The sequence below is a fragment of the Cyclopterus lumpus genome, chromosome 16 (assembly GCF_009769545.1).
Source record: "Cyclopterus lumpus isolate fCycLum1 chromosome 16, fCycLum1.pri, whole genome shotgun sequence".
Lineage (NCBI taxonomy): Eukaryota > Metazoa > Chordata > Actinopteri > Perciformes > Cyclopteridae > Cyclopterus > Cyclopterus lumpus.
In genome coordinates, this window is record NC_046981.1 from 8,712,826 (window position 1) to 8,733,830 (window position 21,005).

General features: G+C 40.9%; 2 protein-coding genes across 3 annotated transcripts; both read left to right on the forward strand.

Annotated features, from left to right (window-relative positions):
* Positions 1-999: 999 nt before the first annotated feature.
* Positions 1,000-6,582, forward strand: macc1 (MET transcriptional regulator MACC1). 2 transcript variants are annotated; one of them, XM_034554521.1, is made up of 5 exons: positions 1,000-1,148; positions 2,451-2,558; positions 2,633-4,665; positions 4,906-5,094; positions 5,214-6,582. In XM_034554521.1, the coding sequence occupies exons 2-5, from the start codon at positions 2,456-2,458 to the stop codon at positions 5,415-5,417; spliced, it is 2,529 nt and encodes an 842-aa protein (XP_034410412.1). In that variant the 5' UTR covers positions 1,000-1,148; positions 2,451-2,455; the 3' UTR covers positions 5,418-6,582. The 2 variants fall into 2 exon arrangements, with proteins under 2 accessions (XP_034410412.1, XP_034410411.1); XM_034554520.1 differs by lacking the exon at positions 1,000-1,148 and having other exon boundaries at positions 2,441-2,558.
* A 12,931-nt stretch (positions 6,583-19,513) lies between these two features.
* twist1b (twist family bHLH transcription factor 1b) lies at positions 19,514-20,592 on the forward strand. The gene is made up of 2 exons (XM_034553914.1): positions 19,514-20,170; positions 20,332-20,592. Exon 1 carries the CDS (start codon positions 19,638-19,640, stop codon positions 20,142-20,144), a length of 507 nt encoding a protein of 168 aa, XP_034409805.1. The 5' UTR covers positions 19,514-19,637; the 3' UTR covers positions 20,145-20,170; positions 20,332-20,592.
* Positions 20,593-21,005: the final 413 nt, after the last annotated feature.

The following is a 21,005-nucleotide window of genomic DNA, read 5'->3' on the forward strand; positions in this document are numbered from 1 at the left end:
TTATTTGGAACACAAACTCAAATAATCTGTCTCAGTGTTCGGGTGAAAAGTGGCGGCTTTCGTTTTGTTTCATATGCAGGCAGTTAATGCCAACATGGGAGCTTATTAATGAATGGTGCAAAACAAAGGAGACTTCAGATATAAAACATTTATGTACAAAATGCATTCACTTGTGTAGGAGGGGGCTGTTAATCAGTCATGAAGCAGCCACCGACCACATTTTCTCCATGAAAATTCATAATCTACTCAAGAGTGCTTAGTTGCATTCCTTGTGAATTTGGGCCTCCAAAGACCACAACATCTCGAAAAGAACATTTGAACGTATCAGCGAAGATAACAGTTACAAAACAAACAGTAAGTTTCTCCTGAAAGGGGTTATTAAAAGTCATTACTTTTCATACACTTTGGCATGCATCTGCATAGCCATAAGCCTCTGAAATAGTGGTTTCCTGTTGGATTATTTCTATAACGATTTTAAATGCTCCAACAGTCTCAAATAGTGATCTATTCAGGCATTCGTCACAGTACCTGCTCAGTGAGATAACAAGATGTGTGTGTCCTTGATGAGATTAACTTGATCTACAGTCACTCGAAACCAAAGTGCTTATAACACACAGGACAAGCAATAACACTATCTCTGCTTCTAGAATAAGTCTCAAAAGAATGACCAAGATGAATAAGATACAATTATGTTATAACTCTGTATGAGCGTAAATATATTTGAGTGATAATGAAATGCTAAAGCCTTGTTTATCGTGTCTCCTCGTCGAGGAAGTAACCTCCACGCTGTTCGGCCTTGTCCGGACGCTTCTCGCTCAACTCCGGGACTCCTGTCGAAACCACGGAGGTATCGCTCAGTTTCAGGTGTTGCAAGTCCTCGTGCGTAAACAGAAAGGTGCATGCCGGGTATTGTAGTCCCACGCCGTGAAAGGCCACTCCTCCGCCGGAGTTCCTGTGCTCTTCTAAAACTCCCAGTCCCGAAATGCTCCGTGCCGGAGAGCAAACAGAGTAAAGAGAACCGTAACGCGAGGAGGTGAACATTGTAGATACGCCCAAGGAAAACCCCCCCAAAGGTGTGTAATGACAGTGGATCGGCCTCTTTTCCTGCCGACGCTCCGCAGATAAACTCCAGCCATCTCATGCCGACGGTGAGGTCAAACTTTGTTTTGTTTAGTCTCGTCTCGCAGTTGATGTGTTTTATGCTCTCATTTGCACAGTAGGAAGTGGCCCGTGTGGGATAGACTTGGTAATGTGTAACTACTGAGTAGCTAAGCTGCACACACACACAGACACACACATACACACACTCACACACGCACACACCTGCTGCCACTGGCAGGCTACATGTCAGTGAGACTGTTGCAGCTGCGGCTCGTGAAGCTGGAGCTTTAACGTCTGAGTCTGTATTATTAAAGAATGTCACATTTGTTTGACAATATATGATCTGATTAAACAAAACAAAAATCAAGAAAAGGGAAACATGCTCACGTTTATGAACAGAATAGTGTATGTATTATTTAGTAGGGCTACAGTACAGGAGTATTAGCACAGTGCATCGTAAATAAACCCGTCATGTAGTATTTAATCAGAATATGGATGAGTACTGTCAGTAGTACAGTGGTACTGCACTTTGATCACAGCAAGAGGCGCTGAGAGAACCGACGACTGTCTGATCGGCTCGACAAGACCAACCTGTTCTTGTGCACTGGTGTAAGAAACCACATTATTAATGACTGACTCACTGTGACAAGTCATGAATGGGTTGTGTCCTTGTACACAGACATTGACAGGCTGTAGAGTTGAGGCTTTATTCATGCTTGGAACAGTTTTCCTGTAACAGGCTGCAAAGAGCCCGAGGCTCTCTGATGGAAACATAGACAGAACAATGAGTTGTCTAGGTGACGGTTGTTGTCGTGTGTCACTGCACCTCAAAATATATGTCTGCTTATGTTTGGGCCCGCGACTAAAGATTACTCTTATTTAAAAGATATATCTGCCTATTATTTTCTTGAATACTCTTTTGTAAAATGTAGACAGAAAGTAATGAAACATCTCCAAGAATCCAATATGAACATGTTCAAATTGTTTGTTTCATCCAAACAGCAATCCAAAAATACTTTCGGTTTGCTATGATAGAAGACTAAATAGCAAATATTCATACTTCAGAAGCAGTAGACATATAATTTCTTTTCACATGCTGTCCCATTACTCATTTGTGTCCTTTTATGTTCTGTAAACCAATGACAGCTTAATATTTGTTCGTAAATCCAAATTGTCCACATGTCCAGGCACAAGTTGGTGTAAATGGAGAAAAGAAATATCAGTATATTGGGTATTCATTCTGTCCTACTTCAGAACCAATGGATGTGTCTGTAAGAAATAAAGTAAAGTGGTTTAGTAGTAAAAGCTGCAAGTTCATTCATGAATTAAAAATGTTTTTATGTTTGCAGATGATATGGCAGCTGGAAGAGTAAGGTCCTTCCGTCGTGTTGGGAGTCTGATGCGGAGTAAATCTGAGGGGACACTGATTGATCTGGATGACAAAGTCTCAACCAATGGTAAAATGTTTACGTTTGAAAACCTTAAGATAATCTCAACCAACGTCCTAACACAACTCCTAATATTTTCACAGGTGTGTATGCGACACAGTACTCTGAGTGGCCACTTTCCCAACCAGGAGACGCACGTTCATCTCAGTCGAAAAATCCCTTTTGGAACAAACTGTCTGGATCAAATCCTTTCTTAGATGACATTGTACACAGTGGCACAGACAGACACATTTCCAATGTGAAACAAAATAATGAAAATCCTTTGGACACGAATAACGATGACGTCATTAGCACATCTTCGGATGAAGGCAACGTGGGGAACTATTTGGAGAACAAACACAAAGCCATCGACAGATCTGGGAGATGCAGAAGTGCCTCTGACATTCTGGATGATCTGGAGAGAAAAGTGCCAAAACAGGAGAGCAGCTTCAAACCGCCTGGGCCGGTGCTTAACCCAGATTTTGAGTGGCTGAAGAACGACAGAGAGGCCTACAAGATGGCCTGGCTGAGCCACAGGCAGCTAACCCGCTCGTGTCTGGACTTAAATCTGATGAGCCAGAGTCCAGGGTGGGCTCAGACACAGGCCACGGACTTTCAGGTCATCTGCAAGATCGGCCACACTGGAGGCTCAGTACAGTTGCCGGCCTCGGAAAATAGCATCCATATCCCAGAAGGCCATGTTCCTCCAGGAGAAGTCCAGGAGGTTACACTGAAAGCAATGCTAGACCCTCCACCTGGACTCAATAACAACTACATGACAACCATGAGTCCGCTTCTAGAGGTGGTCCTCAGCAACATCAACATAAAAGAGTGTGTTTCTTTGGAGATGAAACTGGCTGGAGAGGTAAAGAGCGACCCACTGAGTCAGGTGATGACTACTGTGGTCGGCCTGGTGTCCAACAAAAGAGAGGGACCGTATACTAAAGTGAATGACTGTTACATTTACAAGAACATGATGCAAATGAAGCTGCAGGACCTTAAGACGCATTTCTATGTAATTGCAGTCGCAGAGGCCTCTGTAATCCAGTCTCCTGCTACATCAGTGTGGGATTACCTTGATCGCCAAATCACGGTAGCAGTTTATGGCCCCAGGTATATCCATCCATCATTCAAGGTCGTAATAGTAGTTTGCGGTCATGAGGACGTTCCGCCAAGGCTTCCGTTTTCAGACGTGTGCAGGGGAAACAAAAATACACCTCCACTTGTGCTGCAGCTTTGGGGAAAGCATGGGTTGAAACCAGACACACTGAGCAACCTGCATGTCGGTATGAGCCTCACAGGCTCAATGTTTAAAATAAAACCTGAGGACGAACTGAAAGAAGTGAGACAAAGTCGGCTCAAAATAGGGACCGTTTTTCATCTGCCAGTTGCGTTATCTTGTGCTAGGAATACAGAAATGACTCCTTTTGAATTAGATGTACAGGTGAAAGACTCAAACGCTGCAATTGTCGGCCATTTCCAGGTGCCTTCCCCTCCCGCCGCACCCATCAGATCAGAGAAGCGAGTGCCGAGGCCGATAGAAAAGCGGATTGAAATGGCAAGAAGCTCACCTATCCCTGAAGAAAGTGTTCCGGATTTCCCCAAATTCACAGACAGACCTGTGAACCTGCAGTGCTACGGTGTAGCCTTGAAGTCTGTCCTCCGTCAGCCACGTGTAGACTACCTTCTGGAGTATTTCAAGGGGGACACTGTCGCCCTCCTATCCAGAGAGACTGTCAGGTCAGTGGGTAACTCAAAAGTAAAGGAGTGGTATATCGGATTCCTCCGAGGCAGGACTGGTTTGGTTCACTGCAAGAACGTCAAGCTCATAACCGAAGACCAAGTGATTGACTTCACCGGCATTCAAATGACCACAGAGGTCCTCTTGGACCACATGACGTTGCCCTTCAAGAAGCTTACTTACATGTACTCCGCCATCCAGACTCTGGTCACTGAACACATAACCAGCTGGAGGAGTTTGGCTGATGCTTTAGGGTACGGCAAGCTGTCTCTGGACACGATCACCCGGACGCACGCTGAAACTCAGGCGGAAAAAGTGGCCTGCGTGCTGGAAAAGCTGAAGGAAGACTGCCACGCTGGGAGGAGCAAGAAGAAGTTTCTGCACGAGCTCATGGTGGTAAGTAGAGGAAAACGATATGAGCTAAATATTTGTACTAAATATTTGTACTAAATCTTGGTGTGCACTACATAGAGAGAAAAATATAAAAAATCTTGTGAAAACACTGCAAATTGACAAAATAATACACATGCACATAACCTACCACTCGTGCCATAGCAGTTTCACAGCCCGTATGCTCCGATGTGTTGTGCTTCCCATGGTTTTAGTGACAGTTCATCTCTGCGTCTGTCACCACAGGCTCTGTTGAAGATGGACTCGGTGAATCTTGTGGCCCAGCTGATTCAGAACACAGTCATTTTGTCCACCGCCGTGGAGCTGGGCGCTCGATGGCGGGAGCTTGCTGAGAAGATGGGCAAACTGTCCAGTGCTCAGATAGCGGACTATGAGGCGCCGCACCGAGGGAAGAGCAGGGACGTCGGTACCCAGGTCAGTTTAACAGCACACACTGACACAGAAGGCAATGGATACGGAGTAGATAACACTGATTTCATGGCAATAGTGCAGGGAATGTACTGAATGATGATTCCTGTACTTTTCTGTTGAAGTCAATGTGGAAGCCCGCCTATGACTTCCTGTACTCCTGGAGTCTGCGGTACGGAGACAGCTACAGGGACATGATCCAGGATCTGCACCTGGTCCTGGACAAAATGAAAAACCCTGCCACCAGACAGTGGAGACAGTTGACCGGTGCCCTCATCACAGCGAACTGTCTGGATATCTTTCGAGCCTCGGCATACCCAAATTCCTAAACTTTATGCAAGCGCACTCCAGTGATGACGGCAGCTTCAACGCACTTGGGAAAAACAGAGAGGTTTTTGTTACACAGCAATAAGGCTTTGATGTTGTTGTTTTTTTAATGTTACTTTGCTCTTCTTTTTTTTTGTCGTTGTATAGTTTTGCTCATTTTTACACAAAGCATTGGAAGCTCCTTTTATTGTAAGTCAATCAGGTACGAGCAGTACATGTTTGGATCTGAAATATGTTCTCGCATTTTTTGGAGCAAAGAAGGAATGAAGGAAAGAAGAAAATGAAGTGTAGTTTGTCACTGTTCTCGATGTCTCTCCGTACACAAATGTGATGAAACCTTAACGTGAAAGATCATTTTGGGAGATCATTTTCTGTCAAATCTTTATGAGATATGTAGTTCCCAACCGACATCAATTGTCCTGGGTATCAAAACTCTCAACGGGTGTTTTTATCTATTGTTCTTTTTCCTGTTAATAGTAGCCTAATATTACCCCATCTGCAAATGTGCATTACCTAAAGACCAGGTAAATTATTATTTATAGTACTTACTGACTGTATTTAGTTTGTTTTGTAAGGATCCACAGTATTAGGATCCACATCACCTTTATGGATCCTGTGAAAGGTTGTATCAATGGGATTTTTAAATTCTAGTTTTCTGTAAAACACTGAAGGTAGTAATAATAATAATAATAATAATAATAATAATGTGAACACTGCTGCAAACTAACAATCTCAAGGGTTGCAGCACTGCCAGGACAATACATAGAGTTATATATATAGTTCTACCAAAGTGACATGTTCCTGGTGCCAGTAAACAAACCATAAAGATACTTTACAAGTGTCATAAACTCTTTGTTTCTTAACAGGAGTATGTTCTTTTTATACTGTAATGAAATGTTTAGATATGTACAATCATTTCACAAGATAGACTTCGTAAGCATTGTGTTTGTATGATCATGTTTCCGTTGCCAAACGGAAACCTCACTGTCGATTGGTGCCATGTACTGTACAGTACGCAGTGTTTTCAGTCCCTGAAATGTTAAACAACGATTGATATCTTTGATACTGAAATGAAGATGTGTTGCGTGAGATATGAATAAAAATGAAGTGCAGTAAATGATCTGATCTGTTTTCTAATACATGCAGAGGTTCAACTAATAGCTAAAATGGCAGGGAGCTATAAAACAACATGTTATTCAAATCCTATTTCAACACATAACATTGACATTTATAGTGTTTCCTGTTGTGTCGTGTTAAATAAAAACAAATTACTTTTCCTTTAAGTGTTTTCAACTGATTTTCTCAGACTGTTTGCTTTTCCTGCCACTGTTTGTTTAAGCTAGTTTCAGCTCAGAGCACTGAGTGCTGGTTCTCCATCAAACAGTGAGCACCGAACACTGAACTGACTTTACTTTGGCACCCTGAATGCAGCCTAGTAAAGATAAACAAAGAGGGAAACAGAGGGAACTGATACAATCTCACAGTTGAAAATGGTTGTCAGATTTTATTCAAAAGGGCTGATAGTAAACAGAGTGGGAACATCAAGGACAAACTGGGGGAAATGAAACACTGGAGTTGATGTTTAGTGAGGCGGAAAGCAAGAAATAATTTCACTCCTGAGTTTTCTCTTACGAAAAATAAATTACTTTGGATAAACTTCCATCCTTCTTCCTTTTATTCCCCTTTATTCCCTCCTTGTTAGCCCAAATTATGCCACTTCTCTGACAGCAAGTAAAGAAATATCAGGGAAACTGCACCTTGTAATTCAATGTGAGGGCATGACAGAAAACTTTAACATTTTAGACAATGACATTTATTCTAAAACCGTATACCTAAGTTTTAAGCAGGTAATAGCGGAGGACAAAGGTTCACTGTTTCAGTGAGAGTCGAACATGAGTGAGGGTCAGTTTAGTTTATCTACCTGAAGCTCTTTCTCAAACACATCAGAGATAATGAGAGATGAGTTGACAATGAGTTATAGAAGCAACATGAATGATTAAATATCAATACTGGACATTGCAGCTATAGCTGTGAAAATCTTCAATACATGTGATTATGACTATAGCGTCATGTGCTCAGTGTAAAATATTAGAGGTTACCAAAAAGTAAGACAGCAATGTTTATCGATATAAACATAGGTGTATTATTAAAAATATATGTATGAATGTGTACTTAGTGATACAGTTACAAATTAGCTATACAGGATAAGGAACCTAATGGCTTAAAAAAAATTACAAAAGTATCTAATCGTTGGGTTGGTTTTTTTCGCTGACAGTGTTACAGCAAACTCAGGGACACAGATGAAAAACCTTCGAGGCATCCCATTTAAAAATAGACACTGCCTTTTCAGGCCCCCATTTCTCAGATGCAGTGAGGCGTTAAACTTTGTGACTGATGAAATGTGACCACTTTTGTTTTGGGGGGGGCTTTTACAGCAGTTAATTATTCTAAATATTGCTGGCTGAATTTGTATATTTTTGAGAGAAAATATTTAACCACTTGTCATTCGTGTTATTGTAATTGTACATTGCTGTGAAAAGATAAAGCAACACTGTTAATGAACTCTACATGTCTGTGGCTTCTAGAGAGTCGTGATATTGGTTTACATTCACCCGCTCACCTGCTGCAAACCACTACCAAACAGCACAGGATGTGTTTTATTTGACAACAAAGTTAATACTAAAATTGATTGATATGTTAAATATTATATTATTATATATAATAATATAATATAATATAATATATATATATATATATATTAATATTATTGGGAGACCTAAACGAATCAGTTGAAAAACCAAGCCTCCCATTCTGACTAACTTGAGTGTCTCACTGGGTTCAACAGGAAACACGTTCCCACCTGGTATTAATGAAAAATAAAAAATACCAGTCATTAAGAGACTTAATCTCATATTCCACTTTGATCAAATGTACATGAAATGAAAGAAATATAAACATCTTCTAGATGAAAGATTGCAGGGCTGGAACCTGTAAGCATGATCTGTCAGATCTCATTGTATCTGAATGATGTTGCCATGTCGACAGTGTCTGAATGATACAGATAAACCTCTGCATGTGAAAATGATCAACTGAAAAAGAGAGAGAAATAAAATCATGTCACGCATCCTACTTTTTGACCTGTATGGAAACAGTACGAGAATATTGTAGTCAAGTTCTCAGTGTATTAATGCACTTAGATAAAATGCACTTAGATAAAGGAAAGAAGAAGCAGATTATTAAAAATGTACTCTGAGAAGAAGTTACTGAAACTCTTCAGCAATCCAGAGAGCTCACGACCCTGTCACTCAAGACACTCCACATCACATGACACCTATCAGATTAATAAATAAAAAGCACGATAGGTACAGTAAATATGTATTTGTGATTGGTCACAAACCTGCAGTGAACGCAGAAATCACCAGTGGAAGATCCACCATGAGCATGTTAGCATTAAGCATGTTGGCATGTTTTCATTGGAGAGCAGTAGATCCTGCCGTGACGTGCATGAGACATTTCCATAATCGTGATTTAAATTCGACTTTATGCAAATTAGGCCGATCCATTGCGAGGCAGCAGGCTGTTAAAACTCAGATCAAAAAGTAAAACTAGGCACCGCTGATCAATCAAGTTGAGATTATGTTCCTGTATTATTTATTTATCACCTCAAATCAGCCACCGTAGATCTGCTATTCGCTTGGGACACGGGACTATTTTCATTTGGTTGCAATCTGCAACCTGACCACTAGATGCCGCAAAAACACTACACATTGACACCAATGTTTTAGAGCAAACGTAATGTGTTACTGTTTTCTCTGTTCGAGTTAAAAATTGGAGATCCAAATTAAATGATGTCTAAATGTAATATATCAGTATTACCTTCAGCTTCCAATGAAGTCATTGTCATTGATGTCAGTTGTTTTGATGTTTGTGGTTACGGTTTGTTTTTCCAACATCAAGTGAGCCTTTCTTCGCCATTATTATGAGCTTTGTGACCTAATGATTCAATTATTGAGTTTCCTGGCATTAACCCCGTCTGTGGAGCAGGAAATATACTCCAGTAAACAGGAACTCTATACCACAACAGAGCCACCGCAACGCGTTGCCTTACGCAACACTCTTTTTTTGACATACCACAGTTACTCATCCACTTCTCAGTAGACTCAGTAGACTTCTCAGTCTGCCATATTTTCACCACTTCACTCACAAAATACTTTTTTTATTTCTTTGGTTGCAAGCATGGCTGACTAACATCTCTCCTTTTGAACTCATGGGAAGGTTGTTCTCAGTGAAACTGTATGATAAAAAAAAAAAACATAACATATCAGTCATTATAGAGTATGTGTTGTTGTCCACAGCTTCTTCCAGACTGCTGCTGTGTTTCACTCTGAGCTCCCTGCTGTTCCTCATAACACATCAAAGAATTAACACATTAAGTCCTTGTCACTGACACTCCCGCTAAACCTGCGCCAACACAGAGTCCTGCTTTCAGTGTGAGAATAGTTGACTGTATGAAAGAAAATCCAGATTCGGTCTCTTGTGCAATCATTGCAGAACGAAATGTGACTCTTAAAAAGTGTTTTCACTCTAAAGTGCATTAATTTACTGCAGCATTTCTAAAATAGGCCCACAGCCAAAATGCTGAAGATTTGTTTCTGATATGCACATTAAGTTTGTTGAGCATACTTTATTTCATTGTATTTTCCCTGGTGTCTTCATTCAAGGCAAATACTCACAGGGACTTGTTTCCAGACAGAGCTATTCTTCATCGGGACAAGGTGAGACCTTACAATCTCAGCTGCTCAGTCTGCCGTGGTGATCCAGGCAGGATTAAGGAGAGGTTGGCAGGATACTATTTTCTTAAAAAGGAAGAGAAATAAAATTGCGGTTTCCTCTGGCACTTGTCCCGGTTAACCGCCGAGACGAACTTAGTGCATTTTTTTCACAAGAATTTGGATGATACATTAACTCAGATGTTGACTATCCTTCATATTACGGCACATCATTTTATATCCTGCCCTCAAATGCTTTAATGTTTTCCCCAGTAACACAACGATTTAATCTATTCTTGGTTGTATTCAGTTATTAAAACTTGATTTCACGCTTATTGAGGTGGATATCTCAAATAAACCTTACTATACAGAAGCTTGCTCGGTATATCTGCAATACAGAACTATTTTTTATGGTAAACCCAAAACATCTTGAAACATCACAGACCCTGGTGGTTTCAGCCCAGTGGGTGGCGCCATTGTATCGAGTTTCCATGATTGTCCACAGTTCCTCATTTGTGTTAAGTCTCATCTGTTATTGCTAACAACACCTATGTATTGAATATGACAACATAATAATGGGATCATCATGTATTTTATCGGATATGGAAATTATCTCATGACAGCAACACAGTGAGTTCCCTGAACGTCTCAGCATGGCATGTCATAAATAATAAAGTTCTTCAATACATTATTATACTTTAACTTTATGATCAAAAACAGCAAAAAAGTTGTACAGAAAACGTGATGGTTTTGAATTATATTTAAGGATAAATACAGCAATGTCAGGGTTTTCTTGTTATTTCTTCCTAATAATCTGATTTCTGATACCCATAACCATGCTGCTATAAGTAAACATGAGTCTAAACCGTTTGACTACAGCCAAGCCAACAGCCATGGGGGCATCCACAAATCACTGTAATGAACAGAAGCATTCCTCTGCCCTCTGGGGTATAAAAGGCTTCATTTGGTTTGCCTCCATGATATATGTGGAGGGCAAGAAGTCATTTAGCTTTCAATGTATTAGCCTGTTGATTTATGCATGCTGCAAAAGGTAGTGGTGGTGTGTCCTATACTCCACCACCCTTTCCCCACCCACCTTCCCTTTCTCATTGCACCGTAGTAATTTGGTAATAGATGATGTGTAAGAAGAGAAAGTACAGCAATTAGAAAAGTCAGAAAGAAAGAACAAGGGCTTAGTTTCAATGGTTGCACTTCATTTATCACTGATGCTCAAGTCACCAAATAAAGTAACACATATTGAGACTACAGCAACCTGCACTATGGTTGGAGTCCACATAGGAAGAGGCAACCCTCCACAAGACAACGACTACAGCAGTCGACTACATAAAGTGCAAGTTTTTTTCGGGTATACTGATTTTTTAAACATTATGACAAGGGAACTTCCTTTCTTATATCATAAAACTAAAGACACAGTTGAAGTTGTGTAAACCTGCATGGTCGGTGCGTTTATAGATTTGGTTGAACATGTTTGTGGTGTGTGTTACAAGGTGTTGATCGTTGCCCAGAGTTCAATGCCTTTCTGCTGACTAACAGCCTGCTTAGAGCCTCTTCCCATGACCACCGCTGGGAAGGAGGAAGCTCTGTTACCAAATGACTCATCACAGGGAAAAAAACAACCTGAAGTGTTTGGCAGCGTTCAGAGCGGCTTTGTGAGTAATAACCGTTCACATACTTGGACACCTCATTTTGCTTTAACTCAATCTCACTTTTTCCATCAACTAACCAAACAGAAACCAAGTTCCGTCATGGCAGAAGGGCACCGTGATAAAGATTAGGCAAAATTACAAGGCATGAATAAATAAGCCCAAATGTTCTCGATAAACATCTGAGAAAAGCATCTGCAAGTCCATGATCTACTGAGATGACATAAAACATCAGTGGAATAATAGCAAAGTGTTTTCTACAGTTCCTCCTGTTAGAAGGCTAGTTTATTGTTGTTGATGATCACATCCTATGTTGCAGAGACAGGTTTTGTCAGGTGTACCACATACTTTGGGGGAGGTGCAAAGAGCGTGTCTGCTGACAGATCTGATGTACCAACCGTGACACTCCCAGATCGTCAATAATCTAAAACACAGATGGAGGAAGGCTGGGAATGAGACTCGGGAATGTTAAGGATTGCAGCATAACATTTTGATGAGGAGCAGTTCACCACTGGGCTGTTTTCTTCTCAAAAAGTGCACACATCTAACAACACAACCTCTATTAACAGACTGCCCTCCATTCTCAAATCTCAGGCCTATGAACAATTATCATAAACTACTGGCTTATGTATAAAGTATTACTATGGATACCTTTAGGGTAGCGGAAGAAGTATTCACATCCTTGGAAAAGGTACCAATAAGAACACTGAAATATTTGTACTCCTTGAACCTAAGAAAATTACAAGCTTTGATAGAGTGCAACAGGTAAACTAAGCATAGGCTATTTACCTTCAAATAGTATTATTTTACGTAAAATCACTCATAAAACATAACAAAATCAGTCAATCAAAAGCACCCGTGAAATGCAGTTCCAACCATATCAATTCAAGCAGCCTCAGAGTCTATTGCTATAGACCTACACACTTCCAGAGAAGCCCACAGCAAAGCAGACAAGCCCCGAGTGAATTACAGCAGCATCTTCATCAATTTGACAACACATAGCTGCAAGACAGAAAACACATCCTAATACGCAAACATGCTGCAAGTGAGAAGCACCCACGAAGAAAACGGTTTCCAAGGGACAATAAAAAAGTAATGCACACGGCTTTCCCTCATGTTTTGTTTATTTTTTATTTTTTGTGTATTACTCCTGCTTTAGGGAGACACACCTGAGTCTTTTTCTCCTACCGGCATTACTATTTAATAATATAACTAAAGGGATACAAATGATACAGGCTTAAGAAAACAGAAAATGAACAAATGAATAGTATATATTAGTATATAGTATATATCTAATCTAAAACACATACAAAATGAACTTAACAACCTATTAGTATGCTGGACTATAACAGAAGTCAGACCAGGGGCTCCAAAACATTGCCTTTTTTATTTGTAAGAACAGAACAGATATGGAAATGAATCCATCTGAGAAGTTATGAGGGGAAATAAACGTATTAATCAATGAATCAAAACTTTATTTGTATAGCACTTTTCCTACAGGTTATTGCGATTTAACGTGCTTTACAGGCGACTGAAAAGTGATTAGTTCCCTTTTAAAATGCACAGACAACTTAAACATGACAATGGCCCCCAACTAGAAACAGTTCTTTTTCTTTTGTTGTAAGGGGCAACAAGGCTGGTAAACATTGGTTAGGCTTTAATAATAAATTGTGTTTGTAATGTTTTTAAATCAAATCTTAATCTGTAAAGTATAACTAATGGCTTGAGTCATCCAATAACTATAGTGAAGTAACAATCAAACATAGTGGAGAAGTATAAAGTATAAAGTATAGCTACGATGGAAATACTCATGTCAAGAAAAAGTATCTCAATTTGTACTGAAGTAAATACTTTCCATCACAACCACGGCTGCTTATTCTTGTAGAATAAAGACACATTCCTGTTACCTGCTATAACTTGAAGAATGTCCAGCAGATGGTGAGTGCAGCCAGAAGCTGCAGGTGTCTACACTTCACAACAGCAAGTAATGTCTTTAACAGATTTGAGCCATCAGTCAAACCACTTTTATCCTGACGGAGAAGCAATCTAATGCTGGTTATGATGATGAGGAAATCTGAAGATGTAAACAAAACCTTAACGGCAGTGTGGTAGTTATAAACTCGTTTATGCTCCTACTCTTCTAATTAGAAACATTGAAGGCGATAATCAAGATGAATGACTTCACATCTTGAAGAGATCCCCAGCTGGGTGGCCGTGATCACACAACTTCCACATTGATGAGTGAAAGTAAACAACACCCTGAGAAAAAAAACACAACATCTACAGTCGGCCGAGATAAATCCCTCAAAGAAGAGTGTCTTCTTGACTAATTTCTGTCAACCAAGAGGGAGAACAAGCAGGGCTGAAGGATTCTCGTTCCAAAAACAACAGAGCTGGAGAGGTAGCCTATTGTGTCCTGACAGATGACTGAAGGAGGAGGTCGCCTCTAACTGACACTCAGGGAGGAGCAGAGGTGAGCCCAAATCTGGGGGAGATGGGAACACAGCTGCGGTTCAGAGAAGAGTTAGTGGCGTTATACCTCACGTAATATAGAATGTGCTGCCTGCAAAGGGGCGTTAGAGTGTATGTTATCATGCTACATGCTTGTTGGGTGGATATGGAACGGCAAAAAATATAAACCTTCAACTTTTTTATGAACTTTAGTTGTTATGCTATCTATCTATCTATCTATCTGGGGTTTTTTGGGGGTGGGGGTTTGGCAAAAGATGGGAGACCCTCCTTTGTCCTGATCACTCCCCAGGTCCTCGCCCCCACACCTCTGCCCATCATCCCCCCTGTTCGCTATTCATCCTCATGTGCAGCTGGAGCACTCTGTTTGACCTCCGCTCTCCTCACAGAGTCGTTATTAAGAGGGACTGTGGTGGGACTCCTCGCAGCTCTCGCGGTCAGAGTGAAGAACCACACTGGACGACTGACATTATGCTCATCCCCGACATAAGTCTATGTGATATGGCATGTTACGCTGCTCTGTGCTCTGCCAGGGTTATTACGCTGGGCTTTGAGCCACAGATGAAGATAAAGAGTCACTGCTGTTATTCACAACAATCATTCTTTTTTTAATATTTCATATAGGGAGCATGACTGATGATGATCCAAACAGGTGGTCTTTGCCAAGTCATCTTGTCAGTTATGCCTAATTTATGAGACAATAAAATGAGAACTAGCTCATGGACATGCAGTGTATGAGAATAATTAATTTGTCCTGGTTTTTTGTGATTGCTATCCAGCATGCACCTGCGTAGCACTTTTGGATGTGGATGTGCTCTTGTGAGAAGTCTTATCTAGAATTAATATAAGAGTTTTGTATGCAGGAATGGTTTAAGAACCTCACCAGGAATTGCCTCTTCTGCTGTATTTAGTGTCACTGTTTGTATTGTGTTGTATATGTGAATGCATGTTTAATATCATGACTTTTATACTATTATTAACACATACAGTGCAGTCAGGAAAGTGACACATATGTGTCGTCTTGGCTCTCTTCCCCAAAATGTTCCTTTTAGTGTATGCAGACTTCACTGTAGACCTTTTTGTTATTTTTCTAATATGTACTCAAACTCTGTTTAGTCCACCCTAGTTGATATAAACATGGTGGAGAAAATATTAGAAACACCTCATAATGCAATACAATCTCCACAGCACCATAAACTGTTCATCAATAGATGTATTCTCACAAATGTTAACGGGGACAAATTAATCACATTTCCTAATGAGCAAGAGACAGAAGCTATCTCTAAACTTACAGCAGCACCTGTCAAGCTCTTACGGTCTCGCCACAATATGGTAAAGCTACTGTAACTGTGAACAGATATTTTGACTGCATGGATCAGTGCACTGGTCTGCATGCTGCTGCAGCCCTGGTGAACGTGTGTGTGGTCTGCTGGGTGGCAGTGAGCTTTATAGGCAGCAGAAGGCATGGCTCAGTGGGCTCCAGGATTAGCAGTGGCCAGGGCACAGAATATTTGTGCAGACGTTCATCTTCATTGACAGGAAGTGAGGTTATGAGGGTTAAATGCAGAATTAAGCGAGTCTCCATGCCTTTATTTTACTTTATACATGGTTTGTGTCGTTGTTTTGTGAGTAAAAGTTAGACCAGTGAGACACTTTCTCAAACCCTTTGAGGAAGGCTTATGTTTGTTTTGTGTGTGTGCGTGTGTGTGTGTGTGTGTGTGTGTGTGTGTGTGTGTGTGTGTGTGAAACAAAGATTGTACTGCTATAGGATGCCAGTTCGTCCACAGACCCCACATCTCCCAGAGCTTCCAAGCTGTGAAAACATACTGGAGGTTTGTTGGTTCTTCGCGGCTAATAAGGTGTCATTGTGTGGTAGAGCTGTCTGATATCCCACAGAGTCATTAGCACGACGTGAATAGATTTAACGGAACAATTTATTACCCCCACACACGTACATACGGAAATGTGCAGCTCTTCGTGGGCCTTTCGCTCTTCAAAAAAATCAATACTATTTATTACTAAGAGATTCCAGGAACGGGCAGGCTTTACTCAGTTTTCTCTGACATGGTGAACTTGTGCTCCACAGGAATACAGGACTTTAACCACGATTAGAACCTGCAACATCAAAGCACTGTGCTTTCAAAGGCTTTCTTTTACAGCTAACTTAGGAGCCTATGTGTCCAGACAGCTTATAAAGGCATGTTTTCACCTCCTGATTCAACCCCCCAGATCCTCTCTCATCATGCAACACTGGACTGCTGTTATCAGAATTCCCCTGATATGATGTCAGGATTTCTCGACACAATGGGACATTTTGAGACCTTTGCTGCGGAAACATGCTGTCATTCAACTCTGCCGTTTGACCTTGTTAATCCTGAGGGTTGATTAGAGGCTATCCGGGGACTTGCTCTTTGAAGAACGCACCCCTGTCTTTTCTCATCCCATGCACTGGATACGTCTTAGCGGTGCTGGCACCGCACTCATTGCGGTTAAAGTTTAATGGAGTGAACATGAATATCACCGGTCAATTGTGGGAGCCTCGTACATGAAGACTGTGGTTTGTTATTTCAATAGATATGAGTAGGCTGATAGAGAAACACTGCCTTCCAAGGCCCGAGCAGAGAGAATAGACAGGTCTCTGTGGATCTGGCTGTGGCTATAAGGACTTAGTGAGTGAGAGCTTGAGTTGTGTCTGCCTTCATGTGACCTTAATGACGCTCTGGGGTCACTCATGACTAGTGTGTCAAATTGCATGAGTCAGAAATATACACTTGAATTTATCATAACACCCACTCACTGTACATTGATAAGGACAAAGGCTTTCTTCATCAATTATTAGCCACAGCTCAGAGGCCGAGCGGACAGCAACGTATACGGTAAATCACACCGGAAAACAATCAGCGCTGTTTATCTCCTCTTCGTGCACTTGTAATTGTCAGGCACTGACAGTCTGCGACTGACTGATGAAGGTTTCGTCTTTATTAAAGATCAACACTGGAGGAGTTGTCCTGTGATGACATCATATTCCCGAGAAGCAGCTGTGTTTTCTCAGAGTCACTTCAGCAGCAAAGAGCTGAACTTGACAGAGCAAGCCGCCAAGACATGTAAATGTGGGAGTTAATGCTAGCTTTTGCATTATTATCATTTCTAAAGTAAGGGGTGATAGTGTTCCCTAATGGCCGAGGGGTCTAAGATGTATGGACTGTTTTATTGTTTGTATTTGCTGTAATCATAACTATCCCTCAACAAGAGACAAACAACGAAAATAACAAGAATAAAGGAAACAACAAACATGTGTTGCATGTCGTGCTGGGAAATATTTGTATCGATGTCGTGATATGAGACTGTATTTTCTTAATTTTGAATATCCTAGTAATATGGCAATATTTCTCTTCCTGGATTTAAAGGCTGCATTACAGTAAAGTGATATATTTTCTCAATTTACCAGGCTGTTCTAGCTTTTCTATTTCTTGCACTCATTCAGTCACATTACTGATATAGTCATCAGAAATCTCATTGAGTAAATATTGTATACAAGCACCAATGATTAACTCTCAATATAATATAACATACAATATCGATTTCGAGGTATTTGGTCAAAAATACCTCGATAATTGATTTTCTCCATATTGGCCATCCATAGTGGCATGTCATCTCACCTCATTCCCTCTCAACTCTTTACTGTGTAAAGAAGTATGCAGGTCAATTTACTCAACACACACAGAATCACACACTTTCTGTGAAAAGCTGTCAAGATTAAACATCAAAGTAAATTCTACTAAGGTGGTTGGAGCTCCACCTGCTTACCTGTGAGGTGCAGCAGGTAGAGAGTGGTGGATGCTGAGATCAGCACCATGGACAGAGCCAGCAAACAGGTACACTCACCTTGAAGAGGCTTAAGCTGCTCGTTTTCATGCGTTTCCAGTCAGATAAATTACAAACTTTAAGATATGAAATTCCACCTTTATGTTGCACCATATAAATGAATGAGTGTGGATCTGTGTGGCAGAAAATGAAACAAATATGACATTTCCTTTTGTGAAAATGTAAAATGTTACACTTAAACAAGCCTGTGTTTCACCTGGAACAATACTTCACTCTTAGGCCTGTCCGAGGATGTAAATAGATGTTCGCTGGTGTTGTGACCTCTGACCTTGACTGCCCCCCTGTTTCCTGAACCAGATGCTGCTCCTGTGGACCACAGCCATCTTAACCTAAACAAAGTAATCCTCCACTAAACAAGATGGATATTGTATCACCAACCTAGTAAATACCAGAGGGTCTTAAACACATAACTGCCCTTTCCTCATCGTTGATAACCAACAGGGGATAATCACGTATTGTGTTGTTTTATGGAGGAACAAACTTTATTTTAGAACAAATATTTTATGGTAGGATTTATATCAGTATTAAAAAAAACATGCCCTCTTGTGGGGAATATATTTAGAGCATGCAGCAGTCCTCCAAGGAAAAGTTTGAAAATCTACAGTATTGGCTGCATGTCAACAATCATATGTGGCCTATATAAAACTATTTTGATCTCACTTGGTTGAGGAAAAACCTGAGAGTAAAATAAAACCAAAATCCGTGTGGGTTTGGTCTGCAGAGATATACCAATTATTGTACAGAAGTGTCAGCTCAATTACTGGAGGAAGCAAACACATAGCAGCGGTGATGTGACGGGACCATCGGCATTTTATTGCATTGAGGATGAACGGATGGACGAATGGATCAAAAATACGGATTGTTTACACCAGGGCGCACAAAAGCAACGCTGTTACAGTGTGATCATTTAGTTTAGATATATTTTTAACGTGGTTTCGTTTCGGAGGCCCTTTTAATATCCATGCATAATGAGACAATGAACAGTTCGATTTCCCCTCGCTTATGTGAACTTTATATAAAAAGATCTGCTAAAAAAAAATCATGTTGGAGTCATGATGATTAATATTATAATGACAATTTGTGGGTTTTTTTTAAATAATAATGTGGGGGAAAAAAGGCGTTACTCTGTTGACTTTTTCTAACTCTGACTTCGTTTTGGGAGCGTTTCTGATAGTTCCTCCGATGCTCCCACCCCTCACTTCACGTAATTCATCTTCTTGACCAATCGAGTCCCTCCCCAAAAAGTTTACGCTATGCAGCCTATAAGAACTGCGTAAGTTTCTCAAGTATCAGAGAAGACTTGTCCCAGGAACCCATCTATGGATACTTTGGTGTCGTCAACGCCAGACAGACGTACAGGTGGACCAGTTCCGTGACTTCATGAGAGGGAAATTAGTTTGTGGACACTTTCTGGCCGCCATCTACCCAAGTGGAGATGTCTGAGGAAAATCTGGGGGAAGAGTCGAGCAGCTCCCCGGTCTCTCCTGTGGACAGCCTGAGCAACAGCGAGGGGGAGTTGGACAGTCAGCCGAAGAGGTGTGGGAGGAAGAGGAGACCGAGCAGGAAAAACGGGGAGGACTCAGATAGCCCGACCCCTGGGAAAAGAGGGAAGAAGTCCAACAGCAGCAGCCCCCAGTCGTTCGAGGATCTCCAGTCGCAGCGGGTCATGGCCAACGTCCGGGAGCGACAGAGGACCCAGTCTCTCAACGAGGCGTTCACATCTTTGCGGAAAATTATCCCCACTTTGCCCTCGGACAAACTCAGCAAAATACAGACCCTAAAACTTGCAGCCAGATACATCGACTTCCTCTACCAGGTTCTGCAGAGTGACGAGCTGGACTCCAAAATGTCAAGTTGTAGTTATGTGGCTCACGAGAGGCTGAGCTACGCCTTCTCTGTGTGGAGGATGGAGGGCGCTTGGTCCATGTCGACATCTCACTAACATCTGGAAAAAATATGCCCTAAATGGTACGCTTGTTTTTAAGTTAAAAACGCATGATCCAAGCCTTAAACGGTGGGGCGAAAATAACCCTCTACAGCATGTTATTCAAGGGCTGCAGCGTGGTCTAATGCAACCCAAGTATGTTGTGCAGAGTTCAATTATAACGAATGCCTTGTCTAACCTACAGGTGACTGCTGAATCTACTTATCACATTCTGATGGGACAAATCTGGAGTCCAATGCTGGATACATGGGATCACTCTATTTAAACCAAAGACGGCAGAAGTTCTGGGATCATTTCTGCAGAGGCCCTATATAGAGGCTGCGTTAGCTCCATACACTCTGACGCGTTTTCATGTTGTTGAAGACGAATGCTGAAAATATAATAATAGTGGGTTTTTTTCTGAAGGAAAAGACATTTTTAAATGCATGTCTTAGGAGTTATTTCTGTGGAGGTCAAAGTGCATTATCAAAGCAGTTGTGAGAGTCAACTGGTGGTGAAGCTCACATTATAGACTGAATGTGTGGATCTACCCTGTGCAAAAAAAAATATGTTCAGAATACATTTATTTATTTATTGGTGAAACGTGTTACATTGAGCAATAGATCCTGTGTCTGAAATACCAAATGCATTCCTATTTTTTACTATCGTTTTTTTGTAAATGTTTGTATATGTTTTTGCATTAAAGAAAATGACGATTAAAGTGTTTCCATATTACTTTTTTTTTTTTTTTTTGCAAAGTTAATTTAATTTGTTCATGAGGCCAAAACAGTTGGTGGGCAACGTAAATGATGCATTAAATGAAATAACGTGCACGCATGCATCACGTGGCCTGTACTTCACATCAGATTGAACGACAAA